General features: G+C 37.0%; 1 protein-coding gene across 4 annotated transcripts in view; it reads left to right on the top strand.

The window, feature by feature from the left end:
• The window catches only part of ATP2B1 (ATPase plasma membrane Ca2+ transporting 1), a 132,018-nt gene that overhangs the window by 77,172 nt on the left and 31,614 nt on the right, over positions 1–23,232 (top strand). For all 4 annotated transcript variants that reach the window (XM_060164965.1, XM_060164967.1, XM_060164968.1 and 1 more), the window contains exons 4-12: positions 6,700–6,954; positions 7,043–7,168; positions 10,717–10,857; positions 13,397–13,435; positions 14,191–14,352; positions 15,864–16,078; positions 18,479–18,721; positions 20,171–20,412; positions 22,979–23,216. In XM_060164965.1, coding sequence (XP_060020948.1) covers positions 6,700–6,954; positions 7,043–7,168; positions 10,717–10,857; positions 13,397–13,435; positions 14,191–14,352; positions 15,864–16,078; positions 18,479–18,721; positions 20,171–20,412; positions 22,979–23,216 — 1,661 coding nt within the window. The remainder of the gene's footprint in view (positions 1–6,699; positions 6,955–7,042; positions 7,169–10,716; positions 10,858–13,396; positions 13,436–14,190; positions 14,353–15,863; positions 16,079–18,478; positions 18,722–20,170; positions 20,413–22,978; positions 23,217–23,232) is intronic.

Consider the following 23,232-nt stretch of genomic DNA (forward strand, 5'->3'; position numbering starts at 1 on the left):
GCTTTCTGTCCTGTTCCATTGATCTATATTTCTGTCTTTGTGCCAGTACCATCCTGTCTTGATTACTGTAGCTTTGTAGTATAGTCTGAAGTCAAGGAGCCTGATTCCTCCAGCTCCGTTTTTCTTTCTCAAGATTGCTTTGGCTATTCGGGGTCTTTTTTGTTTCCATACAAATTGTGAAATCTTTTCTTCTAGTTCTGTCAAAAATGCCATTGGTAATTTGATAGGGATTGCATTGAATCTGTAGATTGCATTGGGTAGTAGAGTCATTTTCACAATGTTGATTCTTCCAATCCAAGAACATGGTATATCTCTCCATCTGTTTGTATCATCTTTAATTGCTTTCATCAGTGTCTTATATTTTTCTGCATACAGGTCTTTTGTCTCCTAAGGTAAGTTTATTCCTAGGTATTTATTCTTTTGGTTGCAATGGTAAATGGGAGTGTTTCCTTAATTTCTCTTTCAGATTTTTCATCATTAGTGAATAGGAATGCAGTAGATTTCTGTGCATTAATTTTGTATCCTGCTGCTTTACCAAATTCATTGATTAGCTCTAGTAGTTTTCTGGTAGCATCTTTAGGATTCTCTGTGTGTAGTATCATGTCATCTGCAAACAATGACAGCTTAACTTCTTTTCCGATTTGGATTCCTTTTATTTCTTTTTCTTCTCTGATTGCTGTGGCTAGAACTTCCAAAACTATGTTGAATAAGTGGTGAGAGTGGACAACCTTGTCTTGTTCCTGATCTTAGAGGAAATGGTTTCAGTTTTTCACCATTGAGAACAATGTTGGCTGTGGGTTTGTCATATACGGCCTTTATTATGATGCGGTAAGTTCCCTCTGTCCCTACTTTCTGGAGGGTTTTTATCATAAATCGGTGTTGAATTTTGTCGAAAGCTTTTTCTGCATCTATTGAGATGACCATATGGTTTTTCTCCTTTAATTTGTTAATATGGTTTATCACATTGACTGATTTGCGTATATTGAAGAATCCTTGCATTCCTGGGATAAACCCCACTTGATCGTGGTGTATGATCCTTTTAATGTGCTGTTGGATTCTGTTTGCTAGTATTTTGTTGAGGATTTTTGCATCTGTGTTCATCAATGATACTGGCCTGTAGTTTTCTTTCTTTGTGACATATTTGTCTGGTTTTGGTATCAGGGTGATGGTGGCCTTGTAGAATGAGATTGGGAGTGTTCCTCCCTCTGCTATGTTTTGGAAGAGTTTGAGAAAGATAGGTGTTAGCTATTCTCTAAATGTTTGATAGAATTTGCCTGTGAAGCCATCTGGTCCTGGGCTTTTGTTTGTTGGAAGATTTTTAACCACAGTGTCAATTTCAGTGCTTGTGATTGGTCTGTTTATATTTTCTGTTTCTTCCTGTTTGTCTCGGAAGGTTGTGCTTTTCTAAGAATTTTTCCATTTCTTCCAGCTTGTCCATTTTATTGGCATATAGTTGCTTGTAATAATCTCCCATGATCCTTTGTATTTCTGCAGTGTCAGTTGTTACTTCTCCTTTTTCATTTCTAATTCTATTGATTTGAGTCTTCTCCCTTTTTTTCTTGATGAGTCTGGCTAATGGTTTATCAATTATGTTTATCTTCTCAAAGAACCAGCCTTTAGTTTTATTGATCTTTGCTATTGTTTCCTTCATTTCTTTTTCATTTATTTCTGATCTGATCTTTATGATCTGATCTTTATTATCTTTATGATCTGATCTTTATGATTTCTGATAACTTTGGGGGTGTTTTGTTCTTCTCTCTAATTGCTTTAGGTGTAAGGTTATGTTGTTTATTTGAGATGTTTCATGTTTCTTGAGGTAGGATTCTGTTGCTATAAACTTACCTCTTTGAACTGCTTTTGTTGCATCCCATAGGTTTTGAGTCGTCGTTTTTTCATTGTCATTTGTTTCTAGGTATTTTTTGATTTTCTTTTTGATTTCTTCAATGATCTATTGGTTATTTAGTAGTGTATTGTTTAGCCTCCATGTGTTCGTTATTTTACAGATTTTTTTCCTGTAATGGATATCTAGTCTCATAGCGTTGTGGTTGGAAAAGATACTTGGTACGATTTCTATTTTCTTAAATTTACCAAGGCTTGATTTGTGACCCAACATATGATCTATCCTGGAGAATGTCCCATGAGCACTTGAGAAGAAAGTGTATTCTGTTGTTTTTGGATGGAATGTCCTATAAATATCAATTAAGTCTATCTTGTTTAATGTATCATTTAAAGCTTGTGTTTCCTTTTTTAGTTCATTTTGGATGTTCTGTCCATTGGTGGAAGTGGGGTGTTGAAGTCCTCTACTACGATTGTGTTACTGTCAATTTCCCCTTTTATGGCTGTTAGCATTTGCCTTATGTACTGAGCTACTCCTATGTTTGGTGCATACATATTTACAATTGTTATATCATTCTCTTTGATCCTTTGATCGTTATGTAGTGTCCTTCTTTGTCTGTTGTAATAGTCTTTATTTTATAGTCTATTTTGTCTGATATGAGAATTGCTACTACAGTTTTCTTTTGGTTTCCATTTGCATGGAATATCTTTTTCCATCCCCTCACTTTCAGTCTGTATGTGTCCCTGGGTCTGAAGTGGGTCTCTTGTAGACAGCATATACATGGGTCTTGTTTTTGTATCTAATCAGCCAGTCTGTGTCTTTTGGTGGGAGCATTTAATCCATTTACGTTTAAGGTAGTTATCGATATGTATGTTCCTACTACCATTTTCTTAATTGTTTTGGGCTTATCATTGTAAGTCTTTTCCTTCTCTTGTGTTTCCTGCCTAGAGAAGTTCCTTTAGCATTTGTTGTAAAGCTGGTTTGGTGGTGCTGAATTCTGTCACCTTTTGCTTGTCTGTAGAGGTTTTAATTTCTCCATCCAATCTGAATGCGATCCTTGCTTGGTAGAGTAATCCTGGTTGTAGGATTTTCCCTTTCATCCCTTTAAATATGTCCTGCCACTCCTTTTTGGCTTGCAGCGTTTCTGCTGAAAGATCAGCTGTTAACCTTATGGGGATTCCTTTGTATGTTAATTTTTGTTTTTCCCTTGCTGCTTTTAATATGTTTTCTTCGTATTTAATTTTTGATAGTTTGAGTAATATGTGTCTTGGCATGTTTTTCCTTGGATTTATCCTGTATGGGACTCTCGGTGCTTCCTGGACTTGATTGACTATTTCCTTTCCCACATTAGGGAAGTTTCCAACTATAATATCTTCATATATTTTCTCATTCCCTTTCTTTTTTCTCTTTTTCTTCTGGTATCCCTATAATTCGAATGTTGGTGCGTTCAGTGTTGTCCCAGAGGTCTCTGAGACTGTCCTCAATTCTTTTCATTCTTTTTTATTCTGCTCTGTGGTAGTTATTTCCACTGTTTTATCTTCCAGGTCACTTATCCATTCTTCTGTGTCAGTTATTCTGCTATTGATTTCTTCTAGAGAATTTTTAATTTCATTTATTGTGTTGTTCATCATTGTTTGCTCTTTCATTCTTCTATGTCCTTGTTAAACGTTTCTTTTATTTTCTCCTTTCTATTTCCAAGATTTTGGATCATCTTTACTATCATTACTCTGAACTCCTTTTCAGGTAGACTGCTTATTTCCTCTTCATTTGTTTGGTATGTTGGATTTTTACCTTGCTCCCTCATCTGCTGTGTGTTTCTCTGTCTTCTCATTTTGCTTAACTTACTGTGTTTGGGGTCTCCTTTTCACAGGCTGCAGCAGGTTCATAGTTCCCGTTGTTTTTGGTGTCTGCCGCCAGTGGCTAAGGTTGGTTCAGTGGGTTGTGTAGGCTTTCTGGTGGAGGGGACTATTGCCTGTGTTTTTGTGGATGAGGCTGGATCTTGTCTTTCTGGTGGGCAGGACTGCATCCGGTGGTGTGTTTTGGGGTGTCTGTGGCCTTATTATGATTTTAGGCAGCCTCTCTGCTAATGGCTGGGGTTTTGTTCCTGTCTTGCTAGTTGTAGTTGTTTCGCATAGGGTGGCCAGCACTGTAGCTTGCTGGTTGTTGAGTGGAGCTGGATCTTAGAGTTGAGATCGAGATCTCTGGGAGAGCTCTTGCCATTTGACATTAGGCGGAGCCGGGAGGTCTCTGGTGCACCAGTGTCCTGAACTTGGCTCTCCCACCACAGAGTCTCAGGCCTGACACCCGGCCGGAGCACCAAGACCCTGTCAGCCACATTGCTCAGAAGAAAAGGGAGAAAGAAAGAAAGAGAAAAAATAAAAGTTATTAAAATAAAAAAATTATTAAAAGTACAAAAAGAATTAAAAAGTAATAAAGAAAGAAAGAAGAGAGCTACCAAACCAAAAAAACAAATCCACCGATGATAACAAGCACTAAAAACTATCCTTAAAAAAAAAAAAAGGACAGACAACCCTAGGACAAATGGTTAAATCAAAGCTATCCAGACAAAATCATACAAAGTCCACCTCCTCAGTTTGGGATGATTCGTTGTCTCTTCAGGTATTCCACAGGTGCAGGGTACGTCATGTTGATTGTGGAGATTTAATCGACTGCTCCTGAGGCTGCTGGGAGCGATTTCCCTTTCTCTTTGTTTGCACAGCTCCTGGGGTTCAGCTTTGGATTTGGCCCTGCCTCTGCGTGTAGGTCGCCCGAGGGCGTCTGTTCCCTGCCCAGACAGGACAGGTTTAAAGTAGCAGCTGATTAGGGATTCTGGCTCACTCAGGCTGTGAGGTGGGATGGGTACGGAATGCTGGGTGAGCCTTCTGCAGCAGAGGCCAGCATGACGTTGCAACAGCCTGAGGCACGCGTGTGTTCTCCCGGAGAAGTTGTCCCTGGATCCCGGGACCCTGGCAGTGGTGGGCTGCACAGGCTCCCGGCAGGGGAGGTGTGGATAGTGACCTGTGCTTGCACACAGACTTCTTGGTGGCGGCAGCAGCAGCCTTAGCGTCTCATGCCCGTCTCTTGGGCTCCACGCTGATAGCCGCAGCTCGCGCCCGTCTCTGGAGCTCGTTTAGGCGGTGCTCTGAATCTCCTCTCCTCGCGCACCCGGAAACAATGGTCTCTCGCCTCTTGGGCAGGTCCACGCTTTTTCCCGGACTCCCTCCCGGCTAGCTGTGGCACATTAGCCCCTTCAGGCTGTGTTCACGCAGCCAACCCCAGTCCTCTCCCTGGGATCTGACCTCTGAAGAAGCCCGAGCCTCAGCTCCCAGTCCCCACCCGCCCCGGCCGGTGAGCAGACAAGCCTCTCGGTCTGGTGAGTGCTGATTGGCACCGATCCTCTGTGCGGGAATCTCTCCGCTTTGACCCCTGCACCCCTGTTGCTGCGCTCTCCTGCGCAGCTCCGAAGCTTTCTCCCTCCGCCACCCGCTGTCTCTGCCCGCGAAGGGGCTTCCTAGTGTGTGGAAACCTTTCCTCCTTCACAGCTCCCTCCCACTGGTGCAGATCCCGCCCCTAGTCTTTTGTGTCTGTTTTTTCTTTTGCCCTACCCCGGTACGTGGGAAGTTTCTTGCGTTTTGGGAAGTCTGAGGTCTTATGCCAGCATTCAGTAGGTGTTCTGTAGGAGTTGTTCCACGTGTAGATGTATTTCTGATGTGTTTGTGTCGAGGAAGGTGATCTCCATGTCCTATTCCTCCACCATCTTGAAGGTCTGAATTGATTTTAGACTCACAAATAGATTACAGCCCAAGGTTCAAAAAGTACCGTCCTTGTTCATTCTTCACCATTACTGGCCCTACAGTTTTGAGGTTTCTTTTGTCCCCACCTCTATCTTTTTCTAAAGTCTTTTCTGCCATAGAGCCTCTGTGCTGACTTTAATCTCTCTCCGGAATCCTCTTCCCTTAAGTCTATATGGCTAATTCACTCATATCATTTGGCTCTTAGCTCAAATGTCATGGACACCTCAGAGGGGTCTTCTCTGTTCACCCAACCACAGTTAGCCCTCTTTTTTCATTTGCTAGCACATCACCATATTTTATTTTCTTCATGGCACTTACGATATCTGAAATTAATTACTTGGGTTTTATTATCTGATTTTTTCATATCTCATTCACACCTACCAATCTGAGTATAGGTTCCCTGAGGAGAAGGAGCTTATATGTCTTATTCACTGTTACATCCTTAGCTTTGAAAACAGAGTTGGCGCCTAAAGTAGGTGCTCAAATAGTTGAATGAATGAGTAGCACTTTGCTTAAATTTTTATGTTATGAAAGTCAAGCTTTTATCATACTCCAGTGAAACTGATATGGTAAATAAGCATGGTTCATGGATAAACACATAATACTTAACTTTCCATGTATGACTTGCCTACTCTATGTAGTAATAGCATTAACTATTGGTTGAGTGTGAAGGATGTCTCAGCCACTGCTCTGCCTTCTTTACAAGTGTCTTCGCATTTAATTCTCTCAACAACTCTGCAGTAAGTGGTGGTCTCCTAATTTGACAGATGAAGAAACTGAGTCTCAAAAATAAGTAACTTGCCTTAGGGTCGAGATTTAATCTTCCCCAGTGTCCTCACTCTTAACAGGTACCCTAGACTGCCTCCCTACCCTAAAGATGAGAATCCTCAGAGGCAGGGAACTTGAAATTAACAGAGTAAGCATCATCATCATTATGGAATGCTTTGAATCAATGAAGTGTTTAGAGCTGTAAGCAAAGTTAACGGGGCCTAGAAACATTATAATTACATATCTGTTGCCATCAATTCAGAATCTTTTTTGATCAGCATTTTCTTTCTTTCCAAATAGTTTGTGGAGACGTTTCTGTTGGAGAGGAAGAAGGTGAAGGTGAAACTGGTTGGATTGAAGGAGCTGCAATCCTCTTGTCAGTAGTGTGTGTAGTATTAGTAACAGCTTTCAATGACTGGAGTAAGGAAAAACAGTTCAGAGGTTTGCAGAGTCGAATTGAACAAGAACAGAAGTTCACAGTCATCAGGGGTGGTCAGGTCATTCAGATACCTGTAGCTGACATTACAGTTGGAGATATTGCTCAAGTGAAATATGGTAAGTAAAAAAGGGCAGTGCATCTTACACATGATGTGATGTTATTGTAATCTTGTTCACAGTTTAGCATACCTTTATTTTGTTTTAGGTGATCTTCTTCCCGCTGATGGCATACTTATTCAAGGCAATGATCTTAAAATTGATGAAAGCTCATTGACTGGTGAATCTGATCATGTTAAGAAGTCTTTAGATAAGGATCCCTTACTTTTATCAGGTACAAATTTCTTTTATAACTGAACTTTTTCCTCCTCCGCAACTATATACCACTGTCAGCAGACAGTTCCCCAAAGAGCCAGTAAATGTGAAGAGGATTCTGTATTTTATGTTAGCTTCTACCCTTATAAACTTTAGAGACTTTCTTTTGTAGGTCAGCAGAGACGTTAGAGATCTTTAAATCCAGAACTGTATTTTACAAATGAGGAACCCGAGTCCAAAAAAATGAAGAGATTTGAGAGTCGGTGTTAATGTTAGTATAATGATAAAACTAAAGTATAAGCCTAATGATCTCTGTTAAATTGATCTGTTTTATATTTATTCTTAAGGGCTATTGTAATATAAAATTAAAGAATGATTGTGTGTTTAAAGCAAATTAATGAATTCTCTATGATGGTCTACAAAGGACAGGATTAAAAAAAAAAAAACAACTCATAAAATCCTTAAAGTTAACCTAATCTTGCTTTCTTATTTAACTACTGAGGAATGAGTCTGAGACATTAACTATTTATCTAAGGTAATATGATTAATAATAAATAGGTCCAGGAGTAGTACCACATCTACTAGGCAGAACTGAATTTGCACACGGTTAAGACATGTTCTGAAAATCTAAGGCTTTGTGTAGTGAGGGTGCTGTCTGAAAAGGGGAGGTGGGTGTCTACCTAGGAGGCTTTTACAACAGCTTAACTGTTGATAGCTAGGCCTAAGGTTAATTGGAAATGAAATGGAAGGGATAATGAAAAAAATTACAAGCTGCCTTCTAAGATGCTACATGAAAGGAAACCAGAGTACCACAACTTGTCTCCAAAATTATACCAGTTCCTTAGCTTTTGATTTTCAGTTTCCTACTCTTAATTTTCTAGTGTTCTTTATAGAATTTACAAAATTGCTTGTAAGACATTTGGTTTGAATAGATTTTTAGATTGAGTTATACTAGCATTTGGAGTAAGAAAATGTTGCCTATTTGTCTTTAATTATTATTTTCAGATGTTAATGGAATGCTAACATTTCCTACATTGGAAGGAGATTCTGCTTATTTAAATATTTAATAACTTGGCAGCTATACTTTTTCACTTCTCTGTGAACTTTATATTCTAATTGGTTGGACATGGTTTTACTGAAACCAAAGTCAAACGTGTGACAAGGGTCAGTTAAGTTAGAATCACAACTTCGGGGCACATACTTAAGCTTAACTATTACCTTTTTAAGATTTGTAAATATGTGCCAAAAGGCTTATTGTAAAACATCCCACCACTAAAAGTCAGAGTAATTTCATGTATATACATTTAAAAACAGCATTATAAATAGGGGGAAAGTTTCATTTTAATATAGACTTTTGTTTCTTTGAAAAAATCTTGGGATTTGTATACCTTCAGTATCCTGCACTACTAAGAACATTCCTACTCTATTTGAATTTTTCTTTATATTGCTCTGCTTGAAATTCACTCCAAATAGAAATATCTTGGATATATAATGTAGTTAAGTTTAATGTATACTTATTTTACTTATTCCTTGCCATACTTCTAAGAAACTGTGGTTAATGTTAGCCAAGTAAAATCTGTGATTTTTCCCAAAGGAGAGGGAAGCTAGCTGGTCATACCTAACTGCCACAGACTGACCAGACCACAGTATTTGGTGAACTGAGGTAGTCTCCTCTTGCCTTTTTGCCATGTATACTTCATGGGCTTTGATGTACATCTAGCTTATTCACACAGTGCTTAGCTCTTCAGAATGACATCCTTTAACGGAACCTTGGTCCTTTTCTGTTTTAACAGAGATGGCTGGTAAGTTTTTGTAGACTCAGGTTCCCGACACACCAAGTATACCAAGAGGACTCTATAAATTTTCCATGTTTAAGAAAAGACTGAAATAACTTTCTGGAGTTCCTTATCACAGTACGGGTGGGAAAGTTTTTCTGCATTTATTTCCCTCTTCCAAAAATGTACTGAAAACATGAAATGCATTTATTTTTAAATTTATTCTCATGATGCCATCTCTCACTGCTGTTCTTGGCTTTTTAAATTTAGATGTTTAAAAGCAGTTATTCAGTTAGCGGTAGGGATATGACCAGAACAAAAACTGTTTACTTTGCCTGAGCATATTACCTGCCAACATTTGATTACCTGTGGTCGAGAAGAACAGAACATAAAAAACTGAAATTTGCTGAAAGCTAGAATTGTTAAAAGAAACAAACTGTCTTTTACATTTAGTCCTTGCTCAGTAAATATTGTTTCACTGTCCTTAATTTAATTTCTTGTTTCCCTTGCATTTTTACTGGCAAAGAAGCTAATAATTAGTGAAATAGTCAGAATATAGATTTTTTAAAGCAGGAAAATCAAAGGCCAAAAAAATTCATATTGGATAAATTACTTAGTAATTAACAGCCAAATATAAATTTTTAAGTACTGGAGTAAGTACATATGCTTTACGATCTCATTTTGCAAATTACCATTGAACATTGTTTTGGTACACAGGATGGTATAGTATGTGCTACAGACCCTGCCCTCCAGGTGGTTGTAAACTAGGAGATCAAATAAATAAGTGATAACTATAAAGAAGACTTTATTGAGTATATTAAAAAGAGTTAAGTTTTGAAAGTTACTTAAAATTCACAAAAATATTAGAGAGGTGGGAAGCCTTCTAATGAGTGAGGGAAAGATGTAGAGGTGTGGTCGTACAGGTTGGAGAGTTGTGAGCAACCTTAGTGACATTATATCATAAGAAGAATATGCCCTCTGTGCTCTGACAGAGCTGGATTGAATCTGCCTTGTCACTTAATAGTTGTGTAACGTTGGGCAAGTTTCTAGGAAATAAGAATAATAATGCCTGCTGCTTGCAAGACTGTTGTGAGGGACAGTCAGAATTCAGTCAGTGTTCCCATCTCTGCTCCCCAGCTTTTTGTAATGGAGTTTTATGTTAGGCTAATGGATGAAAAAGTTGGGAGTGTTGTTTGGTCTCCATGTGAAGACTTTGAACTTTATCCAGTAGTCAGTGAGGGTCAGAAGTTTTGGAGTCATGAGAGGCTTATGATAAAATCACATCTTAGGAAGGGTAAACCTATTTCAGGATGAACTGGAAAGACAGAAACTAGCTAGGCTGCTGTTGCAGTGATCTAGGTGGGCTGGCATGAAAGCCTGGGTTAGGGAAAGGTGGTGGGGTTGGCTTAGGAATATGTCAGTTGTTGCTGTGTGATCCTTTTTGTTGTAAGCACATTTCTTTATAAGTGAATTGTCCCTAATAATAATAATACAGTTATAATTTAAATATTGAACATTCATTGAACCCCTAAAATTCCAGGCAATGTGCCAAACACTTTACACTTACAGACTTAATTTGCGTCTCATTTTTACAGAGTGTAGGTACTGTTATCCACGTTTATGGACTAGTAATTGAGATGTTACAGTTTGCCCAGTATCACATGATAAATGACTGGTAGAGTGAGCTTTGAACTCAGATGACTTATTACAGACTTAAAACCTTAAGCACAAGAATCTTGGTTTTATTTTAATGTGTTGTTGAATTTTAAAAACACATTTTCTGTTGTTGTAGGTACTCATGTAATGGAAGGCTCTGGAAGAATGGTAGTTACTGCTGTGGGTATAAATTCTCAAACTGGAATTATCTTTACCTTACTTGGAGCTGGAGGTGAAGAGGAAGAGAAGAAAGATGAGAAGAAAAAGGAAAAGAAAAGTAAGGATAGCAATATGCTATAAGAATTGGTATTTGGAAATACGGCAGCTAGATTGTAAGAACTCATCCAAAAAATACCTGTTTCATCAGATTTTGAAATGAAGAGTTCTACAAAATTAGTTACCCAACATAGTACTTTCAAGAGGTAGAGTTGATGGAGGGGGAATTTTTTTTTTTAAGACTTAGTAGTCCGAGGAGGGCTTTATGAAAGAAGATATCAATCCTGCTTTACCGTAGCCAGATGTATTCAGCATCTCCTTGAATACTTTAAAATCTCCCTGTCATTTGACCAGCAAAATGAATTAAACTCCCACTTCCTTTGCTTATTTTTTTGCTACTTCAGTAGGAGCTTTCCTTGTCAACCATATCACTTTTTGGCCTCATTGAGCTTTTCATCTTTTTCAAGTTTTCTACTACTCAACATTTCCCAGTCTGTACTTATGTACTTGGTTTTTAGACATAAGATCAATGCTTCACTTTGACACCTCATGTGTTTGCGTTGTTATATTCAGCCCATCATTCGATATCAAGGTTTTAAAATTTTAGTCTTGATCCATTGTATCTGCTGTCCCTCCAAGGGGGATCTGTTATCAGCAAACTTGATAACCATAGTTTATCCACAAGGATCTTATAAGAAGCTGTTATACATGGGGAAATAGCTCAGGATCACTTAGTTGCGGAGTATGTCCCCTTTTTAAAAAAGCCCTCCTCACCCTTTACTCCAGAGTTTTTCCCTTTAGGGCAATAGCACTTTACTGTGGTTTAACCGCTTAGATTCATTTAATTTTACTTGGGCTAGTAAGTCCATATTTCTCTCACACATGTAAGTATTTTGAGATCTTATAAAATAAATGCCTTACTAAAATCTTGGCTTGCTATATCTACAGCAGTGTTTTTAATATTTAGGTGTTTTGGTTCGGTTTTTGGGTTTTGTCTTGAGCTGTGAAATCTTGATTTCAAAGAGAACTATGTTTGAAGGGTTCTGGCTGCCAGCAGGGGAGGCAGGCCCCACGCTGTAGGTTTTTCCTGTCCCACTCCTCGCAGCAGCCCTCCACGTGCTGCCCTAAGGGTCCAGTGCGTAGTGCTGATACCATTTCTGGACCGCTTTATATGCGTTATCTCAATAATCCTTACAACCATACAGAAAAGACTATCTTTTTGCTGACAAGTAAACTGAGGCTTATGGAGGTTGCATAACTTGCTCCAAGTCGAAGATCTAATTAGTGGCAGATCAGACCCACTTGTCTGACTCAAAAGTGTGTGCTCTTCACCATATATTGTGTTGCATCCTAATTTACAGGAGACTAAAGTCAACAGACCCTATTAAAAATAGAAAGGGAAGTTCACATCATGACCTTGTTCCTGTTGACCCTACAGTTTCTTTTCCAACAAGCACCTTTTTTTCCTAAGATCTTATATACCTATTTTTATTAATCCAGTCAAGAGTATTCCCAGGAATTAACATCTAACTGACTGCTGTTTTTGATTCTTGGTGAGAGAGAGAGAGAGAGTGAGAGTGAGTGTGTGTGTGTGTGTGTGTGTGTGTGTGTGTGTGTGTGTGTGTGTGTGGAATGGAGACACTGTTTTTCCATCTGTGGACTTCCATCTCTTTTACCATTCCCCTGAATAAATTGATATTATATATTAATATAATCCCGGGTAATCTGTCTCAGTTGCCTTCATAATCTGGAATGTGAATGTTTGGTCTCTTTCCAAAATTGAGCTCATTCAGAGTACCTAGGTATTCTGTCTCCTCACCTGTCTTGAGCATCTGTTCCTCTTTGACCATATTTGTTCCACGTTTTCCAGTTTGAAGGTAGGTCTCCTTGATAGAGAAGTTGAAAGAAGAATAGGCTGAGTGGTTCTCTTTCCTCTTCGTCATTTTTAATATTATACTCCCTACTCCAAACAATAGACCCATTCCCTCCTTGATTACTTTTTACATTAGACATTCTCATCTTTCTGTTTTCCTCCAAATCTAAGTGAATTGGGGGATTACCTTAACTAGTAGTTTTACTGTCTTATTTTGTACCTTCATATTCTAGTTTTACTTGCTTGCCTCCCCTATCTTTTATACATACCAATTTGGTTCTCATTCCCATCAGAGTTCTCCTGTGTGCCTGTTGTCTTCCTATGACATTCCTTCCTCCCTCTACCCCTTCCCTTTTCCACATTCTTAGGCTTATATCTGTATTTAGTTTGAAAACCTCTTGTACCATATTTGGGTGTATTGCAGCATAAAAAAGAGTAAAGTCTTATGGAGAAATCAACCAAGCATAGATGCCCCAAATTATTTTAGAGTGTCCCCCCATGGTTAAGACCTAGGGAGTGATAGAGCCAGAAGGTCATTATGGGCCAAATGCTTTCTAATCTGTACACACACACACACACACACACACACACACACACACACACACACACACACACACACACCATTGTGTAACAGTTCTGTTATAGAAATGTGAGCTACCTTTGCATAATTTAACATGGCTGTATTCATTTCTTTTGGAAAGCTTTCATTCCCATTTTGTTCCTACAGATAAGAAACAAGACGGAGCTATTGAGAATCGCAACAAAGGTAAATTCAGGAGGATAAAAGTACACTTAGCTTGTTCTCATTATATCCACAAATACATCTCTTGTGTACTGTATTCATCCAAAAGTAGGATGTATACGGAAGATTAACAATCTGTATTACTTGGGTGAATGTCTCTTTTGTCAGTGCCTGACTCATGCTGCCTTTACAATGTTAATAAGACTTTAATTATGACCTGTGGTAGTAAGCTTAGAAAGGTCCAGATGTAGGTAACTTTAAACTTAAGCATTTCAGTATTTATCATTGGTTACAATATGATTGCTAGCAAAAATGCATAAGAAACAAAATATAAAATGTAAATGTTTTTTTGCAGCTGTTTAATAGTCTGTAAGCATATGTGCATTTCTCTATATGTGTGGTCCTACATAACGTTCTACATTATGGTCATAACTTATGAGGGAGGGATTTATGGTGTTTGGAATGAGTCTCATTATCTAACACAACACACAGGAAGAAAAATGATTTGGTATTTAGCTCTTTTAGGACCCTGTATTTCTTCTTATGCCTCATCCCTATTTCCTAGCTCAACATTTTCAAATCTGGTACAGAGTTTCAAAACCTAGTGTCACTAATTGTCTTATTTTCTCTGGGTAGGCACAGACATACACAGGAAGCTAAATGTTTAAATTTTTGTGTTTCTATAAGAAATTGATTTTTTTCCCCAAAATTGCTTGAAAATGTTAACAGTTACGTGTGCCTTTAAAATGTAGTGAAGTTATATTTGCTCTTCAATGTAGCAAAAGCCCAGGATGGTGCAGCCATGGAAATGCAGCCTTTGAAGAGTGAAGAAGGTGGAGATGGTGATGAAAAAGACAAAAAGAAAGCAAATTTGCCAAAAAAGGAAAAATCTGTTTTACAAGGGAAACTAACAAAGCTGGCTGTTCAGATTGGCAAAGCAGGTATGATATATACGAGAAAATAAGATGTTTTGTTTTAAAATATGCTGCCTTTCTATTTAAAAATCATCTTTGACACACTTAAGACTGGAAATCATTGCTTTGTGAGTGGAAGAGGAGATAAAAATATTTTCAGTTTTATCTACAATGTACTAGGCCTTTGAGTTACTGTGGATCCTCATAATATTTTGCAGCTTGGGAACTGTTATCCTCATTTTATGTAGAGGGAGTGTCCTCTGTCAACTAGCTAATAAATAAGTGGTCAGGTTAGGATTAGCACCTAAGGCTGCCCAATTCACAAGCCCGCACGCTCCTCTCTGAATTTCTGGGGGCAATAGAGAAAGGGCTTAGCAGAGGGGTTACTCCGTAAAGATTACCCAGCTATATTTTAATAAAAAGAAATTTCACCACACATTTTCTTATCTTTGTTCTGACAATGAAAAAAAAAATTAGGTGTGTGTTTTTCTAAAAGTTATAGTTAACTTAAATTGAATGGATTAGTTAGAGTTAGAATGGATCATCCTGGTGAGGCTGAAGTTATAAATTACAACCATCACTAGAAAACACCTGTTAACAGAACTCCTCTTCAGAGGAAATAAAACAGAGCTTTAGCTAAAAACATAGCATGCCCTTCAATAGTATATTTATGAAAGAACACGTGTGGGCTAAATCAGACTACACTATTAAAGTCACTTACATTGCATCATTCTGATGCTTCCTAGGACTATGCTGGAAGAAGTTAATTTTTGTTTCCGTCCTCAAAAAGCTTATTATCTAATAGCAAATATTTGCTTTTGATAGTATGTAGCCAAATGGTAATACTGACTCATACAGTGTTGGGGAGAAGGGTGGATTTAAGATGGTGATGGTATTTTAGTAGACATTGAATTGGATTTTTAGACCCAGATAGGTGGACATGCCTTATTTTGTAATACTCATTTATAAGGGGCTAAATATCCCACAAAACAGAAAGGTGTAAATGATTTGTAATATATGATTAACTGTTGGTTTGCTAAGTTAATAAAGCAGTAAGGATAGATGAAAAAAATTAAGTAATTTTGGTAATTTGTGTTTTTTTCATAAAGAACATGGGATTCGGTATTTAATTCCAGGTCTCCCCATTGGTCAGGTTCTTATCAACTTCTCTTTTGTCATGAAAGCAGCTTGCCAATGTGTAGAACACGAGCTTATACTAAGCTTTTGGTATTTCCTTGTCATTGCTTATTATTTTGTCTCGGCTTTAGTAGAAGACTGAAGATACAATTAAGTCTAGAAAAGAATCATAAACACTTTTTTCCCACTTCTCCTGGGTTTCGGGACTATACTTGGAAACAGAAATTAAATCTGATAATGTCAAGTGATGAGTTAAGCACAAAAAGGGATGTAACAGTTTCTCAGCGAAATTAAAATAAATATCACCAAAGTAGTTGTAATTCTTCCAGTGGCTAATATGTAACTGACAATGAATCGTGTCTAGAATATTTAATAATTACATTTTCCTTCTTTTTATGTAGGTTTGTTGATGTCTGCCATCACAGTTATCATTCTCGTATTATATTTTGTAATTGATACATTCTGGGTTCAGAAGAGACCGTGGCTTGCTGAGTGCACACCGATTTACATACAGTATTTTGTGAAGTTCTTCATTATTGGAGTTACGGTTTTAGTGGTAGCCGTGCCAGAAGGTCTTCCACTCGCAGTCACTATCTCACTGGCTTATTCAGTCAAGGTAAGTAGAAAAGAAAGTCTCAGCTGGTGTAGAAAATGTACAACTGGTTGCTCTTTTCTCTTGGGCTCTGGAACTAGGGGGATTTCCATAAATTTACACTGTTTTCTTTAGCGCTGTCATTGATTCCCTTCTCCTCCCCCCCAGTTGAAGATCTCTGCATCGAGACCTATACATTCCTGGGATGGCAGACTTGACACAAAGCTAAGCATAACGCTGCTGGGGAAGGTTCTAGCTTAAATTTCCTCATATGATAGTTATGTTGTCCTGTCCCCTCCTGTTTCCAATCTATAACATTGAAGTAAGCATGTTTGTCATTTGCCTGTGGTACAAGAGCAGAGAGGTTTACTTGAATCCAACCGTCTAAGGCCTCCTTGTTTCTACACTTGGACCCTCCTGACCCCACGGTCCTGCCTTCACATGGTAGACTCATGTTTCTAAAAAATAATTCAGATCATCTTGTTTCCTTTTGTAAAACCTGCCAGTGGCTTCTTGTCAGAATGAAATCCAAGGCTTCTTGCTATGGCCTTCAGGGCCCTGCCCCATCTGGCCTTTGCTTTCCTCTAGTGTTCATCTCCCACCTCTCTCTCCCCCTCTGGTCCAGCCTCACCAGCCTTCCTGCTGTTTCTCAAATACCCCAACCCTGTTCTCACTTCAGGACCCGTGTGTTCCTTCCTTTGAATCATCAGCTGTCTAACTTTACTCAGGTCTCTTCACATGTCACCTTCTCTGACCACTCCATTTGCAGTAGCTAACTCCTCCTTGTTCTTGGTAGAATGCCGAAAAAATGAGCTTCAGTGGCTCTGCTAGCTGCTGGTTACCTAAAGGAATATTCTGTTTGAAGATTATTAATCTACTTTTTAATCAATTTTATATCTTATATGGAAAAGGTGGCTTCACATGTAGAATTATACCTGATGAAAGAATGCTGCTCTTATCAATTTTCTAATATTAATTAATATTTCTCCTTAAGTAGTATTGCTGACAGAGAGCAACACAAAGTAATTGGTCATAGTTTCTGCTCCAGCACTCTTATATTCAGTGTTCCCAAGAATTTTCAACAGATGTGTCATGATAAGAATATTTTTTGCTTACTGTTTGAGTTTATTTTCAGGCATTTCACATCTTTCATTTCAAAAGTAAAATGGTAAATGTGTCAAAGTAGTAATGAAATACAGTGTAATCATCTATTTGATGTTTTAAAATAATTAGAAATAATTGGGGTAAATATAAGTTTTAGACACATGGGTAAAATCAGTCATTTTATCAATACAGTTGTTAGTTCACTTTGAATAGAAATTAATGATATTAATTTTTCAATTGATCAAAAAGATATAGGCAGGATTGATTTGCAGTCCTTTCATAGAAAATAAATAAGAGCATTTTTCTTTAAGTTTTTATTAAATGTTTATTTTAGCCCAAATGTTATCAGTCACTTTTCTTTTCATTGAGGTGTGGTCCTTATGGCTCCTCTGTTAGTGTTTGGCAAAACTGAACACATTTTCTTTACTGCCGAACTTCCTTATTTTAATGTTCAGTATTAATGTAAATCACAGTAATCTTCCTTCCCCATATTTATTTCTTCAAAGAATCAGTTTCTTGCAGTATCTTGCAATATTAATAGTCACAGAACATACTTTGTAAAATAACTCTTTACAGGTTTTAACCCATTCCAGGTATGTTTTAAGAATCAGTTATCAAGCATTTTAACCTAAATGCTTTTTGGAGCTACAGTGAAACTCTTGGTTTTTTTAGAAACTATCTTTTTCTTGTAAATAAGAGGAAGGGGTGATCGTGAGGATGAGAAGACCAAGTGTACCAACATATGGAAAAGATAAAAATGATCCTTTCTGGTTTTGTTATGTTACCTCAGTCTATCAGAGTCAAAAGAAAAAAAAAGAAGTCAGGCAGCTACATGCCCACAAACTCTATATTTAACTGATAAGCTACTTTTTTCTTGGTGACTGATACTAGAATGTTTTGTTTTCCACTTAATAAGGAGACTTAATCCTTACGTGTTATATACTCTTACATGGCTGTAAGTACCTCTGTACTTAGAGTACAAATTATTATAGCTCTTGTAATTTGAGGACACTTCACAGAAGTGTTGGAGGCATATAGTCAACATGATTTGCATATGGGTGCAGGTATCTGTATTCGTTTACTAGATTATGTTATGTAGTGGGGAAATGATTGAAACCACGGAAAGCTGGTACTCTGTTTAGCTTATTTGAATAGGTGAAATATACTAAATTCTTCCAGTATTAAATCGGTGCTTTATACTGTGTATCCATGTAAAGTTGGGAGTTTTAGTTCTGATTTTAAAGCAGTTTATAATCATTTTAATATAATGAGGTCATTGGTTTTATATGTAGCTTAACTACTTTTTTTTGGTCACTGTAGAAAATGATGAAAGATAATAATTTAGTAAGGCATCTGGATGCTTGTGAAACCATGGGAAATGCTACAGCTATTTGTTCAGATAAAACAGGAACATTGACAATGAACAGAATGACAGTTGTTCAAGCTTACATAAATGAAAAGCATTATAAAAAGATTCCTGAACCAGAAGCTATTCCACCAAATATTTTGTCCTACCTTGTAACAGGACTTTCTGTGAATTGTGCTTATACATCAAAAATATTGGTAAGCTTTCTTTAATAATATTTTATTAATTATTTTAATAATAAATTTAATTAATTTGTATATGAAAATTAATTTTTCAATTTGTGATTTGACTGTATGTAGCTTTTAAGCTCTATCATTACTATTTATAAATTGAAGAGGTGAATTGTGTTGTTTTTAAAAGGCATATATCCATATACTGTATTTAATTTTTCTTTTGATACAATTTGTGTTACTAGTAAGATCTGTTGATCAACATATACATTCTGTTTATTTGTATTTTTCTTCTCCTGTATTTTGAATTTCCTGCGTTTAGAAACTCTTGAGCCTAACAACCAGAATAAGTCCTTAATTTTAAATTTTTACTTTGCTCATTTTGTGAAAGACTAGTCTATCTTCCTATAGAAAGTTAACTCAATTTACTAGAGAAGATTTTGAAACTAGATTTCAACTTAAAATAATATGTTTTACATATGCTTGCTATATGCTCTGTTTGGTTTCTCAGTAGATCCTACCTATAAGGTGATCCTTAAACCTTTTGGGACTAACTGAATAAAGTAATTCTAGACTTGTACTACCTTAGAATAAAATATTTTTAACTTCGCAAGTTTTAAAAGTCTTGTTTGTAACATAAAGTATGAAATTGTTTGGCTGATATGTGTTCTGGTGATTTGTGGGTGAAGACCATAAACAAAATTAGTATTTCATGAATTGGATTATTGGACTGGAAAGTTATGAGATCTTGATTCTAGATGTAGCTTTGCCTTAGCTGAAAGTCTGAGCTTTACTTTCTTCAATTGTTTTTTTTAACATCTCTATTGGAGTATAATTGCTTTACAGTGGTGTGTTAGTTTCTGCTTTCTTCAATTGTTAAGTAAAGATGGTTACATCTGCCCTTAATACTGTTGTGATGATTACATAAGAAGGTATTTGTGAAGATACTATGAAGGAAATAAGTTTTTATATATATTTAAGTCAACAGTGCTTCATTTTAATGCTTATACTTTTATTTTAAGCCATAAAAATCGGTAAAGTAGATTTAATTTTGAATTATTTAATGTAAACATTCAGTGAAAACAAGAGAAAAGGAAAAGAATTAAAATTTCTTAAGTCCCATATGTGTCAGGGACCAACTTTAAAAGTTACATTTCTTATTTAATTCTTGGGTCATAAGAGCTCCTATTTTCCAGATGCTGAAGCCAGGGACCACAGCAGTTGGGTAATTTGCCAAAAGTTCACATAGCTAGTAACTTGCAGGGCTGAGATTGGAATCCATGTCATCTTTGCTCCAGAGCTTCCTTCTACCTTACTTTTTCTATGTCCCTCTTTGAAATGCTAAAACTAATAGAAGTTTTCTATATAATTTCTGTATAATTTTGTTTTAGAATGTCTCGTTCTGTTTTACATTATAAATTAAACTGTCGTAGAGAAACAAGATGATACTAGCTTCTAAACCTTTTTTTCTTATAGCCACCAGAGAAAGAGGGTGGATTACCGCGTCATGTTGGTAATAAAACTGAATGTGCCTTGTTGGGACTTCTTTTGGATTTAAAACGGGATTATCAGGATGTTAGAAATGAAATACCAGAAGAAGCACTGTACAAAGTCTACACCTTCAATTCTGTTAGAAAGTCCATGAGTACTGTCCTGAAAAATTCAGATGGAAGTTATCGAATATTCAGCAAGGGTGCATCTGAGATAATTCTGAAAAAGTAAGAGTAAAATGCTTAGATGAATAATTGCTAACTATAGTTGCTTTATGAAATACCTACTATGTTAATATTGTTGCTATTTTCTTTTTGTGAATATCAGGCATTTGCTAGGACCTCGGAGTTTTTTTAGTATATTTTAATGGTATTGCTCTTTTGCCCAGGGTATTCTGTCATTTTCATACTCCAGCTTCTTTTATTTCTTAGTATTTTGTTACAGGGAAAATAAGCCCATTACATTCAATCTGGTAGGTTTAATGAAGTGAACATTGATATTTGTTCTTAAACGTGTTGACTCCATTGTTATATAGGATCATGAAAAATAAAAGCCTTCTGGGAAGAAAAACTGCAGTTTGTCTTCAACACTGCATTGTAGATAGTGATGAATGAATTATATATTAGTTTTTAGAACAGCAAAGCATTAAAACTAGATCTTGAGAATCCTTTTATATCAGAGTGAGGTTTTATCATATTTATGCTGCTGCAGCGTCGTATTTAAATATCTGCTGTCATTTTGAATGGTAATCTTTTCTTTTGTACTGTCCTTATACACACCAGTCACCTCAATTTTGACATCACATGTTTATGTATAATTTCCCTAATGCTTATTTTTTATTACAGGTGTTGAAATTATTTTGATTTTTTTTTAATTCCAGTAGAGAAGCAGAAAACTTTTTTTTTAAATTAAGAGCATTTTTGGAAAATTAGAACTCACTTGAAATTGCAATATTTAAAATATTTCCAATTTTAATTAGCTTATATGTGGATTATAATCCAGTGTTATCTTAATGAACACTTGTCAGATCATAATCTAACAGGTTTAAGAGAAAATACATGAAAATGCAGAATATGACAGATGTACACAAAGTTTTAAGACGAGAGGTCATACTATGAAGGGTGTAGCATTTAAGATAGGTTTCGGTATGAAGTAAGATCAAGTTGAAGGAAGCCACATTGGAGGGAAGGAAGTGGGAATATGCAGACCATATTGGGGGAATAGCTAATAGTCATACAGTGCAGCTGAGTGGTGATGGGCTTTTGTGGCACACAGGACATCTTTCTTCCCTTTACATATGCTTGGTTATCTGACTTCTGTGAAATGTTAGAAATCTTGCATCGTGGCTTGCTGGGAAGCAGGTAGGTGGTATGGGGGAGATTTTTCAATCAAAACCAAATCAGGCTTTGGCTCTTCTGCAACTAAGTAGTTTTGGGATGCTGGGAAGATTCTTCCTTTGGCTTCCATTTTCCTTCACTGAAAAAGAGGATGATGACCACCAATTCTAAGACACTGAGATAAAATAATGCCTGTAAAACATCCAGCATGGAGTATATTAAGTATACAATAACTCTTTCCACTCTTTTTGTTGTGGAGTCTCTTAAATGTTAGCCTGAGTAGTTAAAACAGTTAAGTAGGCCAGATAATGCAGCTGAAGAATTTTTTTCATCAGGTAGCAGAATGAGCATAGCTGTGGGACTGAGGATAATTCTTGCATCAGGGAATAAGGTGGGTTGGGGTTGGAGGGAAGGATGGACTGGAGACCAATATCATTTAAAAGCCTATTACAGTAGCTCTGGCTTGAAGTAAGAGCCAGAAGAAGGCAGTAGAGTAGCAGGGGGAATAGAAAGGAGAGGAAACATTCGGAAGACTGGTCAGAGGACAAATACATAGGACTTAGGAGCTAATACTATATAGGTGATGAGGAGAAAGGAAGTATTCAGGTGAGAGTTTAGACTTAACATTGAAATTATTGGGAATAATGTTGATGTCCGTTCGATGGGCAGTGAGGAGACAGCCTTTAGTCTTGTATGCAGTAAATTTGAGGTACGGTACAACATCTGAGTAGACTGTCAGAGTGGAAGGCTTTGGAAAACGATCAAAACAGAAGATGGGGATTTGGGAATCACCTGCCTAGAAGCAGGAGGCAGTGGCATCACCAAGGGAGAGGAACATAAAGAAGCAAAAAATAAACTTTAAATAGGGAAGTATACAGTGTAACTTTTATTTACTACACAGTTAAAGAGTGGTAGTTAGTTTCACTGAAACTAAAACTATTTTGGCTTTATCTCTCTCATTCTAATAGAGTGCTTATTTTAACAGTAAGTTATTTTTTTTCTTTCATGGTTAAAGCAATATAGGTGATGAAACAGCATCTCAGGTAAGGGTTGATTGAACGTGGCTTTTTACTTTAAAAGAAGGAAGTATCTGGAAATTTTGTGTTAATTAAAGTTAATGTCTAATTCTGCACCAAAATGGACAGGCATATAGTTTATTCTTCTCTGCCACTAGGGTTTTTTTGTGAAAATTTAGAAGCCCTGCATTTCCAAAAGAGAAGTGTCTAAAGTAACTTGAATGGAGAATGGTCAAGTGAGAACCATAAAAAGAGAACTGTATTTTGTAAAGGGGAGGGTGAAAAGTGAATATGATTTAAGTCTGTAAAAACACAACATAGGTAATTCTCTGAATTCCAGATAATCAGATTCCATGATTCTAGCCCTTCCAGTTCACTTAAATGGCATTAACCATTATTTTTGTTAATTATTGATGTTTGGATTCAACGTTTCCTTATAGGTGTTTCAAAATCTTGAGTGCTAATGGTGAGGCAAAAGTATTCAGACCAAGGGACCGTGATGATATTGTAAAAACTGTGATTGAACCGATGGCATCAGAAGGCTTGAGAACCATATGTCTTGCATTCAGAGATTTCCCAGCAGGAGAACCAGAACCAGAATGGGATAATGAAAATGATATTGTCACCGGCCTTACATGCATTGCTGTTGTGGGGATTGAAGATCCTGTGAGACCTGAGGTGGTGAAACATTCTG

Source organism: Lagenorhynchus albirostris, chromosome 11 (genome assembly GCF_949774975.1).
Source record: "Lagenorhynchus albirostris chromosome 11, mLagAlb1.1, whole genome shotgun sequence".
NCBI lineage: Eukaryota > Metazoa > Chordata > Mammalia > Artiodactyla > Delphinidae > Lagenorhynchus > Lagenorhynchus albirostris.